The sequence below is a fragment of the Neodiprion pinetum genome, chromosome 7 (assembly GCF_021155775.2).
Source record: "Neodiprion pinetum isolate iyNeoPine1 chromosome 7, iyNeoPine1.2, whole genome shotgun sequence".
Classification (NCBI taxonomy): Eukaryota; Metazoa; Arthropoda; class Insecta; order Hymenoptera; family Diprionidae; genus Neodiprion; species Neodiprion pinetum.
Window position 1 is genome coordinate 3974634 of NC_060238.1, and position 19055 is coordinate 3993688.

The 19055-nt window shown below is 36.9% G+C and overlaps 1 protein-coding gene and 1 long non-coding RNA gene across 5 annotated transcripts in view; one reads left to right on the plus strand and one right to left on the minus strand.

Moving 5' to 3' along the window:
• Positions 1–19055, minus strand: part of LOC124222679 (uncharacterized) — a 161009-nt gene that overhangs the window by 31364 nt on the left and 110590 nt on the right. For all 3 annotated transcript variants that reach the window (XR_006884076.2, XR_006884070.2, XR_011177577.1), the window contains 2 exons: positions 5929–6270; positions 4099–4215 (listed from right to left, as the gene is read on the minus strand). This is a non-coding gene — a long non-coding RNA (uncharacterized lncRNA). The remainder of the gene's footprint in view (positions 1–4098; positions 4216–5928; positions 6271–19055) is intronic.
• side (sidestep) overlaps positions 6194–19055 on the plus strand; it is a 119672-nt gene continuing 106810 nt past the window's right edge. The window contains exon 1 of one of the 2 annotated variants that reach the window (XM_046633908.2): positions 6194–8140. In XM_046633908.2, coding sequence (XP_046489864.1) covers positions 8047–8140 — 94 coding nt within the window. In that variant the 5' untranslated portion in view covers positions 6194–8046. The remainder of the gene's footprint in view (positions 8141–19055) is intronic. The other variant, XM_069137606.1, reaches the window with a different exon arrangement.

Genomic DNA, 19055 nt, shown 5'->3' on the forward strand with positions numbered 1-19055 from the left:
GAAAAAGACCCCCCTAAATCAATGAGTCAGACGATTCGCTTCGCCGTAGCGACTCGAGTCGGTGACGCGGTATTATTTTTATGGGGTATTCGCGTGGGCCCATGATTCACAACGTATTTCACCGTATATACATACATACATATGTGTATGTATACAGTCACACCCGCAGACGGAGAAACGTAGCCTCACCCTGTGTTCCGTCGCGTCGGAACAAACGAATTACCTCGCTACACATCCCATGTCAAAACCCATACGGAGAATTATACATAGACACACTCATCCATGCTCCCCCACGTTCCATGTCCGTCTTCCTTTTCCCCTTCGTTATAATATACCTACATGGGCTCTTTTTTGTTCGACGACGACGACGTGGGATATTCATTGCCGCAAGAAACTGGAAAGAAATATTTGAGAAACCGCAGCTGAACGAACTTTGGGGAAGAAAAATTATTTACAATTTTCAAGATATGATATGGAAAAAACTTCTCGAACGAATTATTCTTTTCGAGAAATAGACGGGATGTTTGGCAAGGGGTTAGACACTCGGAATAAAGTAACGCGGTGAGTCCAGACTACGGATACTACGTGCAAATTTTTTGTGATTGCAAAATATTTCCTCTTTCAACCCTAGTCCCTGATACTGGGTCCAGTTGACCCCGGAACCAACCTTAACGTATAATTTCAAAATCAGCATGCTTCAACCTGGGTTGCTTGTGCAAATAAAATGAAGAACGATTGAAAAAAACTTCGGGTTCTCAGAAGTCGAGAAAAGTTCAAATCCGGTCAAAAACTGTGTACAGGGGTTTTATGTGAAAAGTAAAAATAACAGCTAAAGCCACTCCTGATTTTCCTATTCAATTCCAATCACGCTCTCGGCCATAATTTTCGTACAATAGCGAAAGCAGTTTACAGGTTTACCAAAGTAAATCCCAAAGCTCATTGTCAGTTTTTGAATCGGATGTATTCAAACTTCCCCGAGTTTGGCGAGGGCGAATGTCGGGGCGATAAATCCGGAGGCCAGGTGATCTGTTTCAGGTAGAAATACATAGCTGGTAGCATCGAACACGTGATGCATCCATCCTGGGCAGACGGGCAATCGTCCATCGTACGAATAGCGGCTCCATCGGCTGCCCGTCAGGGCGTAAATGCAGCTGCAGCAGGGGTTGCTGGATGTGCATGGTGTTGGGGAGGGTGGGAGGGTGCGGCATTAATTTGGTCTCGGACGTGTCAGTTTTGATTGCAAATAGCGACAAGATATCCGAATTCACGATGAGTTGCGGAATTCTCGACGGGGCCGGGCTCGAGTTCCGAATTTCAAAAGTTCCGAAAGCGCCCGATTCCGAATTATTCGGTGGAGAAACTTGAAGTGCAGAAATCAAATCTTGGAGAAACAACAAAGTTTCCAATGGTCGGAAACCCGACGGCTGAAAAATTCCCAAATTCAACTTGCGTAGAGCAATGTTACAATGAGAGAAATTTTTAGTTCCGGTTACCGCTCGGTCGACATAATAAAGTTTCGATGGCATAAAATTCCGAAAGTTAAAATATATTCCTGCGACGTAGTTTACTCAACGGGTGGGTGAAAAAAATCAGAAAAACCAGGATTCCGAACGCAAAAATATTGAAAATCCGATACAAAAAAAGATCAAGGTGGTGAAATTTCGCCAAGCCAGAAATGCACAAAACTGAAAATCTTCGAAAATTCGGAATTTCGATGTTACAGATTTTCAAATTTTCTTATTTTCGCACTCTCGTAACTTTGACTCGTCGAGTTTCGGACCATTCGAAACTTTGATGTTTCGTCACTTCAAGTTTCGCCACTAAACGAATGGGAATTAGACGCTTTCGGGAGTTTTCAAAATTGAAATATCAACCCCGCCTCTCTCCGACGTGGGTAAATAATCGAACGGATATTCCATCTGTCAGGAAAATACAACCAGATCGATGTCTCTCCTTTCATACACGCGACGCCATTCCCGTGCTGACATAAATAACAGAATTATGAGATATGTAATTGATACGAATTGGGGTAAGGGAATTTATGGCGGCCTTAGGGAGCTCTTCATATTTCTTAGTTTATCGTTAAATATTGCCCGCCATGCGGGCTCTTCTCACAATCGGAATAATTTCACCCTTACACGAGAAGACGAGGGATTACATCGAGGGAATATCACGTTTCTTCACAGAATCGCGCGAACTTTTCGAAATGAAAATTATGCAGGTATTCGAGTGAGTGGCGATTTTAGAAGTCAAATCTTGATGAAGTTTGGATCAAAATAATTGCTTTTATGACGTTTTTTTTCACGGTAACTGAATGAGAATATATTAAAACCACTTTTTCAATGTGTCTCTTCCTCAAATACGTTATTAAAATAAAATCAAAATTTTTACAGTGTATTTGATCACACGTATATATGTATACGATATCAAAGAATAAGATTTGAATCGCTATTTTACTCATTATTATTATCATGATAATACGATCGTTAATTAAATTGGCACCGAGATTGGATTGGAAGAGTTAATATTTCTTCTAGGATTACAATTTCATATTGATCGATGTAATATCCTTCATAAACTTGGTTCAATTTTTTGTTCGAGTGTCTTAACCCGTGTCAGCGAAAACTTCAAGTTAATTAATATTCCATTTGGAAAGCTCCGGGTTTAATCAACTCTGAAACTCGGGTTAATCTGAATTGATGATTTTGCAAAATTCTCATTAGGAAAGCGAATCAATAATCGGTCCAAATCCAAGTGGCGCAGGTTTCTTTGTTACCCAGATTCGCTTTTATCCGATATCCGGTAACGAAGATCGATTTGTAAAAGCTTTTACAAATAGAGCTTTCTTGAATGTAAAACTAGATTCGGAAGGTTCGTATTCTCCAGAATTATGCTTTCAACTTTCATTCTTGTGCCAATTTTTTTTTTTTTTTTTTTGTTTTTCTATCCGCAAATTTCTCTGTTTCACAAATCTCAATATGTTTTCTTACCAGTCCTTTGGAAATATTTGATTTATTTATAAGAAGTTTCAACACCCGTTTTGACTCGCAAGCTTTTTTATTTTATTTGCTTTTATATCAAGTTGCTCAATTTCCGGTAGAAGAAACAGTAAATCGCGTATTCACTGGGAAAATATGATCAAATTTCATCAACACGTGTCCAGAAGCCTGACAACGGATCAGCATGCCAAAATTCCGCAAGAATCTCAAGACTTCGGTCGGCTATTCTCGAATCGGGAGTCGTAGGAGTATTTCGATTATAGTGGCATAAAAAACTTTTACCAGATCAGCTGATCTATAAATCAGACTGTAGGCCGGAATACCGCAAGTGATTTCACGAGAAATTTTTATCACGAAACCGGAAGCAGATACATCGGCAATAAAAACTTTATTGAAAAACATCAAGAGTCATTACTTTTTTAATTAAATAAAAGGGTGAAAATTTTTATTCATGCTATTTCGTCGTTGATTAAATAATACAAATGCTTTAGAAGGCTTATGAGCTTTTCACTTTAAATTCGATCAAATAAGTGAGTGGGAAATTTTTGAAATATAGAATCATTTTATACCTGACTTTACAAAATTTACCAACTTTACAAAAATTGTGTAGAAACATAGAGAAAACTTTGAAAAAATGCAACTCTGGTATAATTTTACTGAAAACATATATTTTATCAGTTCATATTCGAGACGCGATTTCATATAAATTTGTCTAATCAGACAGAAAAATTTCTTCCCGAGGATAAATAATCGCAAACAAAATTTTTGTTTCCGCGATGAAGTAAAACTGGGCGAAAATGGTTTGGCAATTGATTTTTCGCGCGACTGGATGCAGCCGTGGTAATTCTAGTATTATTGAACCATCGTGAAAGTTTGGATGACGGTGATTCCGCAGTGCAAACACACAGAGAGAGACGCGGAGGTCTGCACGATATTCGCAACCCGTTTGACTGCAACGCGTCGAACCCGAGAGAGAATTCTGATGCTGCATCATGCATTTATTTGGTATACTGAGAAACGCGGGCGCGAAATTCACCGAGACGCGAGGTGCGGAAGGAGAACTGTTCTCCTGTATCGTTATAAGGCGAGTTATACCTACCTTCCACACACAGCTTGGCTCTGGAAATAGCTGCAGTCCAAGACCGGCAACCGTGTGAGTATTAAACACGAATTCACCGTCTCTATAACTCGGTTCCCTCGAGCAGTTGGCAGATTACTGAAAAACACCGTGCCAAGTCGGCAATTACACCCGAACACGCGTGAAAATCAAGAATAATCGCACCTCTCCGTAGATACAATATCGCATGCATTCACAATCAATTTCATGTTACTTCGTACGACTGTTAAAATATGGAAAAATCTCATTTGATGATAATTTTTTCGATTTTACATCCACCGTACTGCATCCGCCATCTTGGATTCAGAAATTATCAATTTCTGACATTAGATTCGTGATTAGCGACTCCAAAAACCCCACGGGTAATAAGTTTCGGCCAGAATCATCGAACTTTGATAGTTTTTTCGATTTTAGACTCACCACGTTGGATCCGCGATCTTGGATTTAGAAATTATCAAATACTGACTTCAGATTCGTGATCGGAAACCCCAAAAATTCCCGAATAAAGAGTTTCGGCCAGATTAATCGAATTTTGATGGTTTTTACAATTTTACATCCGCCATATTGGATACACCATATTGGATTTTAATAAATTTTGAGTAAAAACCTCTGAATAAAAAAATTTAGGCCAAAATATTAAACTGAAAAATGTGTGATTGAGAGGGTCAAGTGATTTCTGACAATTATGACGATTGAACAAATTTGTTGCTAGCAATATTGTTCAATGTGACAGAAAAAAATTAAAAGCAAAAAAATGAACAGCTATCAAGACTACACTGGAGTTATTTGACCGAGTAGTGACAGAGTGAAATTCGATTCATGTTACATTAGTTAATAATATTTGAACTCTGATTTTGCTCAGAAGCATTAGCGATACCTTGTAAGTCATGATCATCGTACATATACTGCTTAATGTTGCATGAAATCGAAGGCCGTTGCGAAACAGTTAACAGCTGGGTCGAAAAAACTGGACAAAATAATCTACTGCCTTCTAGATTTGTTATAGTGATGGTTCCGTAAACAAACATAGCCGGTTACTTCCCATTAACATTCGTTTAATTTTATGACAGAACGATGACATATCGGTTGAGTGATTTGGCGAAGGAATATCGATAAAGCCAATTTGTATCGATTCGTACGCGAAAATGGTTTTGTAAACAGAAAACAGCGATTAGGTTATGTCCAGAAATAAGATACAAGACGTATCATGTCTTACATTCGTATGTGAATAGATCATCACATGAAAACGTGGATAATACTAAGTCGAGGCACGCGAAACACAGTCGGATGATCATAAATCGTAAAAAGGGGAAGAAATAGTTCCTGGACAAAATTATCCACAGCCTTATGGATAGCATTTTAACGATCAGCCATGGACTATATTCGACAATCGTAGAGCCGAAACTCACAAGAAAACTGGCAACACGGATAAAAAAATATATAATTCAGCAATAAATCGATGTTGATTTAATCATAGAGAATTAATAGTTTCTGAACAAAATTATCCACAGCCTTACGAATAACATTTCAGTGATCAGCCATGGATTATATTCGACAATTTGTAGAGTCGAAACTCACAAGAAATCCATATAAAGCTGAATAAAAAATATAAAATTCAGCAGTAAATCGATGGTGATTCAATCATAGAGAATAAATAGTTCCTGGACAAAATTATCCACAGCCTTATGAAAAACATTTCAATGATCAGCCATGGATTATATTCGACAATTTGTAGAGTCGAAACTCACAAGATATCCGTATAAAATTGAATAAAAAATATAAAATTGAGCATTAAATCGATACGTGACTTACCAATACGATCGAATTTGACTCTGGATGCAGGTCTTCCGAGATTTCGGTGCCCCTCGACGTATCGGCGGGATGACGCATTGAGGAAGGCAAAGAGGCCTGCAGGCCGGACACGCGTGTATTTCTGTATTATAATTTTGAGTATTGGTGGTCGTGGCACGTGCGTGAGGAAATGGGTGCGTGTCAGGAGGTTTGTGTTGGATGCACGAGGGACTCTTACGAGTGGGGACTGCACACATGTCTTCAGTTTTAGTTTTAGTGTAGCGGCAGTCGCTGCCAGCGCGACCGACAACCCCGTGACAGCGACATTCCTTGACGGTTCTTTAATCGCGGTTTGTCTCTTACCTAAAAATTCAAGCAAAATTTCAAATAAGATTTCGGTTATCGCCTTAACGGAATAATCAATAAAAGTTGATACGGTTTATCGAAGGATCGGTCGATTGATTCGCGACTCGAATGTGTCTGAACTTCGGTGATAGAAAAAGTATCCTAAAATGAAATGAGAACAAAAATGAGGATGAGAATTTTAAAAATATTGTAATGCGTACACCTTTTTTTGCTCGATACGATTTGGTGATGTGAAATACGAAATAAATATTGGATTAAAAAGTGTAGATACATTATTGTGCTGTCTGTGTTTTCGGAAAAAGAGAAAAAAAAAAAAAAACCAATCGGTCGATAAACTTTCTACTTATAACTATAAAAAACATGAATAACGAAGGTGACAAATTTTGTTTTTGATTCAAGAATCTGTTACCGAAATTTAGTGCGCGATTATACAATATGTGACGTTCAAATTGTATATTTAAAGAGAGAGGGAGAGAGAGAAAGAGAGAGTAAAAAAAAAAAAAGAACAAGTTGCATCGTCGATTCGAGATGAAATTGATAAAAATTCGTAAGTGAATAAAAGGAAATTTAACAAATTAACCAAACATAATAAATTTACAATCGAGGGACGAAGCCGGCTGCCGCCAATTTCGAACACATCGCCATACCGACTGCACGAGGATCTGTCTTAGTTTATAAAACATCCTGCAAGTGTGCGGTAACGAAAACAAGGAGACGCGTAATAAAAGTTTTTAACAAAAATTGAAAGAAAAAAAAATAAAATAAAATCGAAACGAAAAGAAAAAAAAATTCAGCCGCAATAAAAAGGGACAAAACAGAGGCGGCACGTTTGTTAATCAAAAGATTTCTTGCTGTACCGCGAAGCCGCCAGTGACGTTGGGTGTTCCGGGGTGTAATAATGAACATGTGTCGTTCATAGAAAGATAGATAAAGAGAAAGAAGGAGTGAGGGAGGAAGGCTCACGTCGAGCGAGTGAAAAAAAGTGTTCGGTGGTAGATTCCAAAGCTGAAAAGGGGTTCGAAATAAGAAGAAAAACGAGAGAGACGACTAAAACTCGGCCCGGAATGAGCGAGTCGCTTCGAGTTTTGGTCCCTGAGCTTTTTGCTGCCAGTTTACAATTCTCGAAGGTCCAGGTGATACACACGCGCAGTTTTAACAACCGGAAATCAGCTGTCAGTCGGGGAGGAAGGAGCAAGGAGACGCGAGGAAATTGAAACCGAAAAATTTGACGGGATTCGACTGAGAAAAAAAAAAAACGATTGACACGTTTTCGGTTGTGAAACTTGTAGACAACCGAAGCAGCTTATCAGAGACACTCCGAAATCGAAATTTATGAAAAACAGTTCGAAATGAAAGCTGAACGATAATGATAACCGAAAGATCAGATTCGCTTTGGAATAATTCGTAAACGTAAAAAAAAAAAAAACTCGTTTCTTTTTTTCTTCATTCTTATTTTGCTGTCCGGAATTAACGATATTACCAAGTAAACGTTGCAGTATTCATCAGTATTTTCATTCGCGAAACAGTTTTAAGGATATAATAGTGATAATAATAATTGTATAAATAGTAATTCATGACCAAAAAAACTACTACACAGTTCACACGTATAAATAAAAAAATAACTTTCAAATATTTACGTTTACTTATCTGACAGCCCTCGTTAAGGGTCGATAACTTTAACCAATTCCAATTCAACCATACCTACCTAATACGATTTAACGATTATAAGCCAGTTGGAACGACTTAAGTGCTTGAATAATACCTGCTGTTAAAATGTGTGACTGTGCAGTGACGCTGATATTCGCGATTATCATTCTTAACGGAAACTACCTCGGGGCCGACGACTCCATAGAATTTCAAAATAAATGTAAGTCTTTCTTTTCTTATTTACTCAAATCATCACTTCGGCAATTCGTAATTTGCAACTGATGAGGATAATCGAAAAAGGCTGTCAATGCCATTTATTTTAATTTTTGTTTTTTTTTTTTTTTTATTAAAAAACTTCTTCGAGGCTTACACTCGTAGCCAATTTTCAAAAAATTTTACTTACAGAGTCCTTTTTTTAATTCTCCGACCGTACGACGACGTCGCAGCGAATGAAAGGCACGATAACGCCATTATTTCACCAATGACGAATTCACTTCCGTTTCAACAATAGGCTCTAGAGTGGGAAGAAGACGCGCGATTTGCATGAGAAACTGCAAGTGCAAGAATCGTCCAAGCACACACGCCAAAGAGATGCTAATTTCTGCCCACGCTTGCCGTGCGCCGCAGTTATGCGCGTACTGTATTATTTTACACCTGCGATGATACTTTATTCTTTTACACAAAACGATTAATTATAACAGCTTATTTTCAAACAGCTAGCCTCTCTGCCGCGTGTTTCTAATTTTTCAAAACTACTAACTTTTGCAAAACATTCGACGTGAAATTGGTCAAGAAATGTTCTGCATGAAAAATACAAGTTTTGAAGATGTTTTGAAAATTTTCAAACCGCTTAAACAATGTTTTTGTTAATCCAAAGAATTAAAAGGGCTATAAAATGAAATGTGAAAATAATAGTAATAATAATCGGTCTATCGGGTGTCAGTCTTGAAATGTTTGGAAAAGAAAATACAGTATTTGAAATTTTTTTTAGAAGATTCCTCTTGAAATCGCTTTCGATATTTATAAATGACTAACTAATAGTAGAGTGAAAAATCTGAGAAAAATTCAGGTCACTGTTTCAAAGTTGGGACAATTGCAGAAAAAAAAAAAACAAAATTTGACAAAAATCAAAATCGTGAGGGTCGGACGATGGTTTTCGGTTTGCATATACATCGACGAAAATCGTATGAAGAGAAGCTATTTTAATCATCGACGATCAGGATACAGTCGAAGCTGCGCCAGCTTGCCGAATATTGGCAAGTGAGATCGTCTATTACCGTGATTCAAGAGCGTATACCGGGACAATCTCTCGAAACTTGAAAATCAACCGCGCATGCACCAAATAATTCAATCTCATTGGTCGGCGAAATCTTCCCGCTGCGATATTCTTGTCCGCGATGCAGGCGGGCCAACGTACGAAAAATGTGTACGTTTGAATGTTCAAAGAGCATAAGCATTGAATTACGACCGTTCTTTGAAGAATCAACTATCCGACCCGACAACAAACGCTTCCCAAACCTTTCCGAGTCACTGTCTCAATTATTTGAGATTCTAACCTCGAAAATTCGCATCAACTGCATCGCTGGCAGAAACAGTTTGACAACTGAAAACTCGGGATGGCCAGCCTGCGCGAAGAGGCGATAAATCTCGCGCATGCGCTGTTGATTTTCAAGTTTCAAGAGATTCTCCCGTTGTACAGGGTTTGTGATCCGGCTCTCTAAACGTGGTTAAAACTTTCAACACACGCGGTTGGCAGTGGCTCGACGATTCTAGTCGTGAGGTGTATACCTACACCCGATCCAAACGGTAACTAACCGGGCTGGTAAACACGGATAGTGAATAGTCATTGGCTGGTGCAGTTCTCTCTGATTGTGAGAGGCGTAAACCGTAAGTCCGGAATTAACCGTCGGCATAGTTACCGAGTTACTCGATCTAATTGCAAGCGAAGAGGGATAAGTTAAGTCACGTGACTCGAAAAGTCCAACGCGAATTGCTAACGAGGTTGAAAACAAATTGATGATTGTAATTGTTTGATTAGTGTTTTTTTTTTCAATTTCGCTACCCAGAAGCTCGTGTGATCATCTCATCGTGCTTTCCGAGAAATTTACGAGGATCTTAACGATCGTGAAGAATTTTTATGTAGGTTGTTGTTGAGTAAATAAACAATTGTGGAAATAAAGCGTCAAAGTAATTGGGCTAATCTATGATCGCGGTTCTGAGAAACGTGTATACGATTCATTTTTTTTCTTCCTTCTTATTTCTTACTTCACATGTCGAGGTTAATTCAATTACCCACAAAATTTTATCAAGTTTAATTATCACGAAATACTTCTAATCTGTATTATACACGTATGTATTGAGTTTTAATTTTCGATTTTTGTAACAACCAAACCTGTTTGGTAACTATTCTTATACTAGCTGTAAGTAGACCTTGCCCGTCTTTAAGCTAATAAATAAATAAATAAATAAATATGTGTTTGAATGATTTCGATGAGGAATTTCAAGGCTGAATTGGCTCTTGAAATTTAGAGTGCAAAGTTGTTACGAGAATAAGAAAAAAAAGAACCACAGAAATACGGAGAGAAAAGAATTAATTTCAGAATCTTAAAACTCGTTTCTGAAACTAAAAGATCGTTATCGGTTATCAGCAAAAATTCTAAGCTGTTCTGTTTTTCGGTATTTCCATTCTGTTTCATCTATAATTCTGGTACCTCTATTTCGGTCATCTATAAGCGATAGATTTCACTTTTTACGTATGGTTAAAAAGTGAGTTTCGTCATCAATATTGAATACTTTGTGATAAGATAATAATCGGATAAAAATCAAACACAATAAATACGATGAGAGAATTAAATTTGAATAATAATAATGCGCAACGGATATCATTCAATTGTTTCGATAAAACATTGTTCGACAAACTTTTAGGCAATGGCTTTTTTTGTCATGTGAAATGAACATGATGATTTTTTTACACGTGAATTTTTAAAGAATTTATTCATTACTTTGAAATTTTCCGTTTCGAAACTTTGAAAAGGCTTTATTTACGAAACTATTCGTTCAATGCCCCGGAAACTTTCTAATTATAGCGTACAATGTTTCGGCAAAAATGTATCCAAAATTGACGATATTTCTTTCATTTTTCAAAATATTGACGAAATTCTTTACAAATTCATGTAAATTCAGAAAAATGAACGAATTCAATTCACATGACAAAAGAAAACATTCCCTGAAAATTTGTCGACCAATGTTTTGCTTGAACAATTTATTGACAACCTCTGGTAATTATTATCAATAAAATTATATTTTCTTATCGTCTTTATTCCGGTTGATTTTCTTGCAATTTTCATCTCATCGCAAAGTATTTCCTATCGTCGACGAGACTCATTTTTGTTTGAGAACGTATAGCCGATACATCCTTAAGGTCGTTCAATTAATAATATCCCACGATCCTAACTGTTCGTGGAACGAGCTTACTCACAAACGTCGGTTTCTTGTTCCGGAAGGAATTAGCGACGGTTTCAGGGCAATGGCCAGGCTACCAACTCGCGATCGGATCTGTCAGCAGGTAATTATAAGCAGTAGAATTTAATAGCTTTTGCCAAACTTAGAGTGGCGCCTTGCTCGCAGGTATGACGACGTCACTCAACGGCGAGGCTTCTAATTTCACTCCTCCCAAAATTGTCCGAGGGCAGTTTATTGTCCCAGCCGAGCTAAGGATCGCATCAAAATGTTGAAAAAACCTACAACTCTTCTATTTTTATATCTGTGTATCATCACTCAATGATTTCTTACGTGTTCGTAACATGTTCACCGGAGATTCCGTTTGAAACACATGAAAAATAATCTGATTTGATCCAAGACGAATAATGAAATATCGTAAGAATTCATTAATCCTTTCTGTATTTTTTTTTTTTTCAAAAATTCAACCTCACTCACTTGAACAAATATCTTTTGTTTTTTCATCGTGCGGTATCTTCATATATTTTTTTCTTAAACATCTGTGTCTCGATAATTACTCAGTCAATTTTAAGCTCAAAATATAGAAAATTAAGTGAGTTATGATTTTTGGAGTGGAATGATGCATTTTTCGTTATTTTTTTTTTTTTTTGTTTTTTTTTCATCACACTCAAATTTTCATTTTGTCAAATATGACTAATTTACCTTGAAATATCGTAATCGAAGAGTATCCCAGAACTTTTTCAAGTTCTTTGAATCGAGATCTCCGTTTCTACGCAATGATTTTTCTTTCATTTGGGGTCTCCAACGACCCCGATGTGACATTAGTATTATACACAGTCGGTGTGAAGTGTAAGGCATAAGTCAAACAAGTCAAGTTTACTTTTCCTGCACCGAATAGAATAAATCAAGTTTTGAGTACTGCGTCGTCACGTTACATCGATTTAAAAAAAATAGCTTCGTCTATTTCGCTATAACCGTAAATTCGTTCCATAATTTTATAATTTTTATAAGTTGAATAAAAAATTGAATAAAAAATATGAACCTTTGAAAGCTGCAAAAATTGATCATTCCTGTTAAAAATTGACAATTTTTCAACTTACGAGCATCGTTAGCGTACGAACGCAGTTTTACCTTAATTTTGCATATGAGGTTAAACGTATAATGACTTCTCGTGGTTCGCACGATTTGTCATTTCTTATTTGGCCCTCGATTTATCTCGACGAAAAAAAGCTTGGTGAGATTAACTGCCCGGCTAACTTTGGTAGTGAGATTCCCCCTGTCTCACGGTAAAATATGATTCCTGCTTTGGCGGTAGGGTGATGAAGGAGACAGGGTGAGGGAGGGAGGGAGGGGAAAGTTTTTTTCTCGCTTGGAGCAGCGAGCCTTATTCTTTCTTTCTTTCTTTCTTTCTTTCTTTCGCTGCTTTTGCCGGAAGGCGTGCGATGCCCGTCCTGCAACAAGTTAGAGATCCTTCAACCCGCTTTTGAAGCTTTCTCTTACACTCACGGTGAAGAATATATTCACACGATAATAGGATATCAGAATTACAAATTATACTCCGCCTGAACGAAGCAAAAAAAAAAAAAAAAGGCTTGATACAAAGGAATAAAAACTAGCGTGGTGGAAACAAAAGGAGAGTTTGCAATTTTTTGCAACCCACAAATTTCCCAAGTTCGGTAACTCGATATTTTCTTCTCATCAGCCGTTTGAGAATTGACTTTACGTAAATTTTATTCCAATGATGAGGATTCTTTTTCTATACCGAATCTCCTCATTTTTAATACACAGTTTTAGAATTAGTTAACGATTCATCTGAATGAAAAAAAAAAAATAAAATAAATAAAATTGTTACGAAATTTAAATTAAACAGAACAGATTTCAAACCAGATTTTGTATTGAAAATTACTCTAGAATTGCGAGTATTATCGGCTTTCGGAAAAATTTTTAACTACAATTTCGTAACCTGAATTCGCAAACTATAGAAAAAAAATATGAAACATTATCGTGAGATAATCGATATTTTGTTAAAATTTTGTTCGAATGAATCAAGACGTCGTTTTAGAATTTAACTTCAATTGAAGTTTTGAAGCTTTTTGCCAGTCGATAAATTCTGCATAGAAATATCATTCGATATTTGTTAAAGTAGTTTTTCCGACGCTGAAATCTGAGTTAAAAAAAAGACGAAGGGTTTAAAGTCGCGTTACAAAGTTTAAAAAAGAAAAAAAAAAAAACATTCCTACATCTTGTTTCAAAGCCGGGACATCTGTAATAATGAACGTCGTCTTCAAGACTAAGCGAGTAAGGTATTCGAGGGTTGAAAGAGACCCGAAAACTAAGGATGAACTAGAATAGACGAAAATTTGGTAGTGCCTTTGGGGTCGGAGAGCCTTGAAAACGTTGATGCGTCAAATTTAATTGGCTGTTGTATGAACGGGAGCGACGGAAGTCTAACTAAGAATTCCTTAACCTCTTGACGATCGTGATCGAGGCCGAAATGTGAAGGAAGCGCCGGCACCAGAGAGGCGCCTTCCACGAGGCCCAGCTCTTCGAAGTATTCGTCATAATATTTTTAGAAGCCCCGGTGAAACAAATAAGCCGTAGAATCCCGGACTAAGCTTATCCCTTCCAAACCGTAAAACACGGGACAAAGTGTGTGTGAAAGCAGGAACACGGAGGGAGAGAGAGAGAGAGAGAGAGAGAGAAAAGCGTCGCCAAGAATCTACCGGAATGTCGCGATCTTCGCTGACAACTCACGAGTATTTAAAGCGAGTCAAGTCAGACCTCAGCCGTGAATATATTACGTAACGTCCAACTCTCGATTCGATTTCCGATTTCCAGATTTGGTCAAATCGATAAAGACCCTCAAGATTTTTGCATCCGCGCTTAATTTAAGGATTTGATCAGCGCTCCTGTGCAAATTATGGCTCCGAAGACAAGAAGTTGTTTTTTTTTTTTTTTTTGTATTCATTTGTCCACCCCCTGAAAATTTTTTCACTTAATTTGAGAGTTTTTATTGCAGTTTTAATACTTTGGATCGTTCGTACACGTTAAACTGTAACTCTGGGGGAAATGTTTCGACGAGCATTATTGTTACTCGTTTCATTCTCGAATGTACATTATTGTTTATTCATTTTTGCCGTCAGAAATTCTACATCTAGATGTATGTATTAATATTGTATTATATTAGATTTGTAACTTTTTTTTTTGCAAGAATCCCTAATACGAAAAATTTTAATTCGGGATCGAAGAAAATGAAAAAAGAAAGGAAATTGTTTCTATAAAGCAAGTTAAAGAAACGTTTGTATATTGTTTGAAAAAAGAGGAAAGAAAATTGCGCATTTGGAAAATTTAAAGAGGAAACTTTTACACGAAATTAAAATTATTTCGTGTATAATGAATTGGATAGATTTCGTCACAAGTTTTATATGAAATTCGTGGTATTTCAAGTGATTATAACTATACTTGAAGACAATTTCACAAAATTCTATCATATTTCATAACAATTCGTTGAGATGTATTTCAACTGGATTTCAGAGAACCTCTTTTCTTTTTCACTATATTCGATAAGATTCCGAGCGACAATTTAATCATATTTCGATGATATTGATTTTAATTTTCAGCAAACCTTCCGAGATCTTACGGATATTATAGAATTTCAAGATTACGTAAACAGTGAGATGAAAACTGCTAGATAATTATAGACTGGCATTAAAAAAAGCTGCCAGTTAAAAAAAAAAAAAAAGTTACTCACAGCCTGTTTTAATTTTCCTCTTTAATTATCCTGAAGCTAAAATAGTAAACAATCCTGACCCATGCAACATGTTATAATTTATTACACCCACGCACGGTGAAAACATGAAATAAAGAAAAAAAAGATTGAACAAAAGTAATAAAAAATATGAAACCGAACCTACGATTAAACTTCCGTTTCACCTGACACGCGTTGTTGTTTTTCTCATCGTTTACAAAATTATCGTCCGCTAATCTTGCGCCGCATATTTTATTAGCAAAAGGCGATCAAGAGATAATCCGCATCGAAGCTCGCGTGTAGCTATGCAAAGTATGTCTAAATAACTATACGAATGTGTATATACGGGGCATTCCATGCCTAGTTAACAATTAATAACTATAAAATTGTTGACCATCTCGTGAACTTAACATCTCGCCGTGTCAGGACGAAGCGATTATTGCAAATTGTCCTGTTTATGATTGGCCGTAGCCGATCGAAACGTTGCAACGTGTAAACGATCAATAAAAAGAGAACGATATTTTACCATGATCAATTTTTCAACGAATCAATTTTAATATATAACCTCAACGATCAATAATTTAAAAAACCTACAAATATAGGGGAAGGGGGGGCAAAACGGGGTACTTAAGGAGATACTAAAATTTTGTGAACGTAAGTATGTTAAATTTTCTTTTCTTTTCAGTTGCAAACAACGTAAATAATGTCAATGTTCGATTTCCAGTAAGAAAAAAAAAATTAATTTTCGCGGGGAAAATGGGGTACCCCTGAAAAAAGTATTGTTTTTTTTTTTTTTTTCAAGTAAATAAAATATGTGTAATAATTACTTTTTAAATCAACGTTAGTATTAAAATTTACTCTCAACATCGTTTTAAAAAAAGTTTCTTCTTGTTATTTCCATTTCTTTTATTTGTATTTTTTCGAAAAAAGTATACAAATGTTTGTTTTTTTAGCTTTTTAGTGTAAAATGATGCTAGATGTCATTTTTGACCATTCACGAAATTTTTGGGGTACCCCATTTTGCCCCCCCCCCCCCCCCACCCCCTGCCCCTGCATACCTATATACATGCACACAACTGTAAATTAAGGTACAAATTTCCTGCGGTTTTCACCGGACTAGATTGAACTTTTTTCACCCATGTTTACAGCGAAGCCTTTCAAGGGGTGGAATTGGGGGGTGAGGTGGTGGGAGGACAACCCTGGGGGGATATCGGCGCGCATCGAACACGAGGAAAAGAGACGCGACACGACGCAGATGATGCAGAAGCGGGGTTGGTCCGGGTCCCTGCAGAGCGGACGGGCAAATCATGCCGCGGATAGAAATTCACGTATCTGCATCACAATTCCACAATCAGCATTACGCCCCTCGCCCTCCACCCTCAACCATCCCTCAATTCCACCACGTCACGCATTCGTTTCCTCTGCCCACCGGCTATGAACGATGCGACGCGTCCTCGACACGTAGTGATAATTGTGGCTTTCCGGAGAGCCGTGATCGCTGCAACACGCTGCTCCTGCGGTCAACCCCCGTCCCTTAAACACCCCTTGTGATCTCCGTGCACCCTGGACACCCCGCGTCATTCACATGCGAGGCGATACCGAAATCGAAATTTTAACATTCTCTGTGAAAGCTGGCCGAAGAACTTGGAAAATGTACCGCGTGATAAAGTTTTTTTGGAAATTTTTGGAAATTTTCTACTCTTCGTCATCTTTTGCGATACGAGAAAAGAACCGGTTACTTTTCCTAATTTTAACTAACCTTCATGTTTTCGAAAATCTGGAACCTGGAATCTGTAAAAAGAGATTTTTCGAAAAAAGATCGGTTCGGAAATTTTTTGAAATTTTTTACTCTTCGTCACCTTTGGCGATGCAAGAAAAGAACTGGTTACTTTTCCTAATTTTAACTAATCTTCATGTTTTCGAAACTCTGGAATCTGGAAAAAAAGATTTTTAGAAAAAATATCGGTCTGCCAAATTGGTCTGTTTGACAAATTCTCGCGATAATCACGGAAATGACTGGATGAAAATATTTGAAACTTACAGGACTTTACAATCAAATGATGGGCATAAAAAATTTTCAAATTTCGTTAAATTTGAACTTCCAGTTGTATCGGAAATGAATCGATTCTCAATCTTTTACCAATAATCATATACTTTTCTTTTTTATAAATAAACGATTATGTTTTTCCCAGATGATATACTTATTTTTAAAATAATTTATCAATTTTCTGTCTTTGGCAAAAAAAAAAAAATAAAAAATTCCCATACATCTTTCCAATCTCTTTCATGTGCCTGTCGAGTCCTATCAGTTTCAGATTCATCACTCGGCTGTTTTCGAAATCATCGCGAAGGTTTGCCGGACAGATCGAAGAACGCTTTCCTTTTTTCCGGCTTGTTCCGAGTTTTATTCAGAGAAACCTCGGCTAAACCTCGTTTATAAAATTTTTCTCATTCCGTAAGATTCCTTGTATATATACGCATTTTTGAAAAAACTTGTTTATCAAGTCGTGTAAAGTTTGGGCAAATTTTATTATTCGGACTGTAATTTGTGGAAATTTCATAAATCGTTTATTCCATTCTAGGCGTGACTAATTCGTACCATCTGAGAATGTAAATTCAGTGTATTCGCTACAAAAATCCGGTCGATTCTGCTGGCCTGAGTCGTGAAATCTACTAAAATAAACAGAACACTAAACCGATGACTGAGGATAGTGGTTAAAATAAATAAACATCACATGTACTTAACTGCTTACTTAAACTACGTAAAATCGGTCGAAAGATTTTTGTAACGATCCGTTAGCAAGTCTTGATGACCCGGAATAGTAATGGTTCCAAAATCGCAACATCACATTTCAAAAGAATCGTTCGTCAGAAAACATTCCGACTTCGAGATTATTTTTGCTACAAGTTTAACAATGACGCAAAGTTTTCAAGACAATTTCATAGTAAGCTATTGAAAATTGAATATTTCTTTGTGAAAAAATTCTTCGTCGAATAGTTGAAAGATTTTCAAAATCAATTTGAAACTTCAACTGGGACAAATCATGCTCGGTTATCAATTATTACCGAAGCTATGCTTGGATTGAAAATTGGAAGGTTCTTCTAGAAATCCAACAAATCTCGACTAAAAAATTAATTTGATCGTATATTAAATTATTCGAAATACACTTAAAAGATAAACACCGAATCTCAAAATCTGATTTTTTCACTTTCCACACCTGCTATTCGTGCAAATTCATTAATGCTCGTTAATTCCTTCCGAGACTGAAGTATATTACATGTTTAACATTTCCGCGGGCAAAACGATGCGGAGTAATTTTCCGGCCGCGATTGTTCTCCGTTATTTTAACGGCACCTTGATACATTAACAGTACTCAAGAACTCTTGACGTTCTAAATAATATATTTGTCCAGTTAAATTGAAACTCAAATGTTCGCTCCGGCGAGCCGGAAACTTTTCACCTGCCATGATTATCCTACGGCATACAGCCCAAGAAGTAATTCTAACTTTTATAATTGAGTTATCAACCCTCCCTCCCCCCGCAAAACCGTCCCGACATTCACTCTGTCCACGGCCATATTCACCCCGCATTAGAACCTGCAGCGTCTTTGATGTATATTTCAATTTTTCAATTATAATTATTTGAGCGATGAGAAGCGTTAAAAAAAAAAAAAAAAAAAAAAAAAAAATGTTCCAAACTTGTTTCAATTTTCGTCCAAATCATTGAACGAAGGGTAAAATATTATTCAATTATATCATTTCTTTGAATTACTTTGTTCTTTTTTGAATCTTATAAATTTGTGACGGCTTAGTAGAGAGCCGTGGTAACAGGCAGTCGGTCACCCGCCGGTCCAGGGATAACACGTATAAGTTTGGTAACGCAACATTGTCTGATTTCATGTATATCGTCGTGTATCCCTTCGAACGA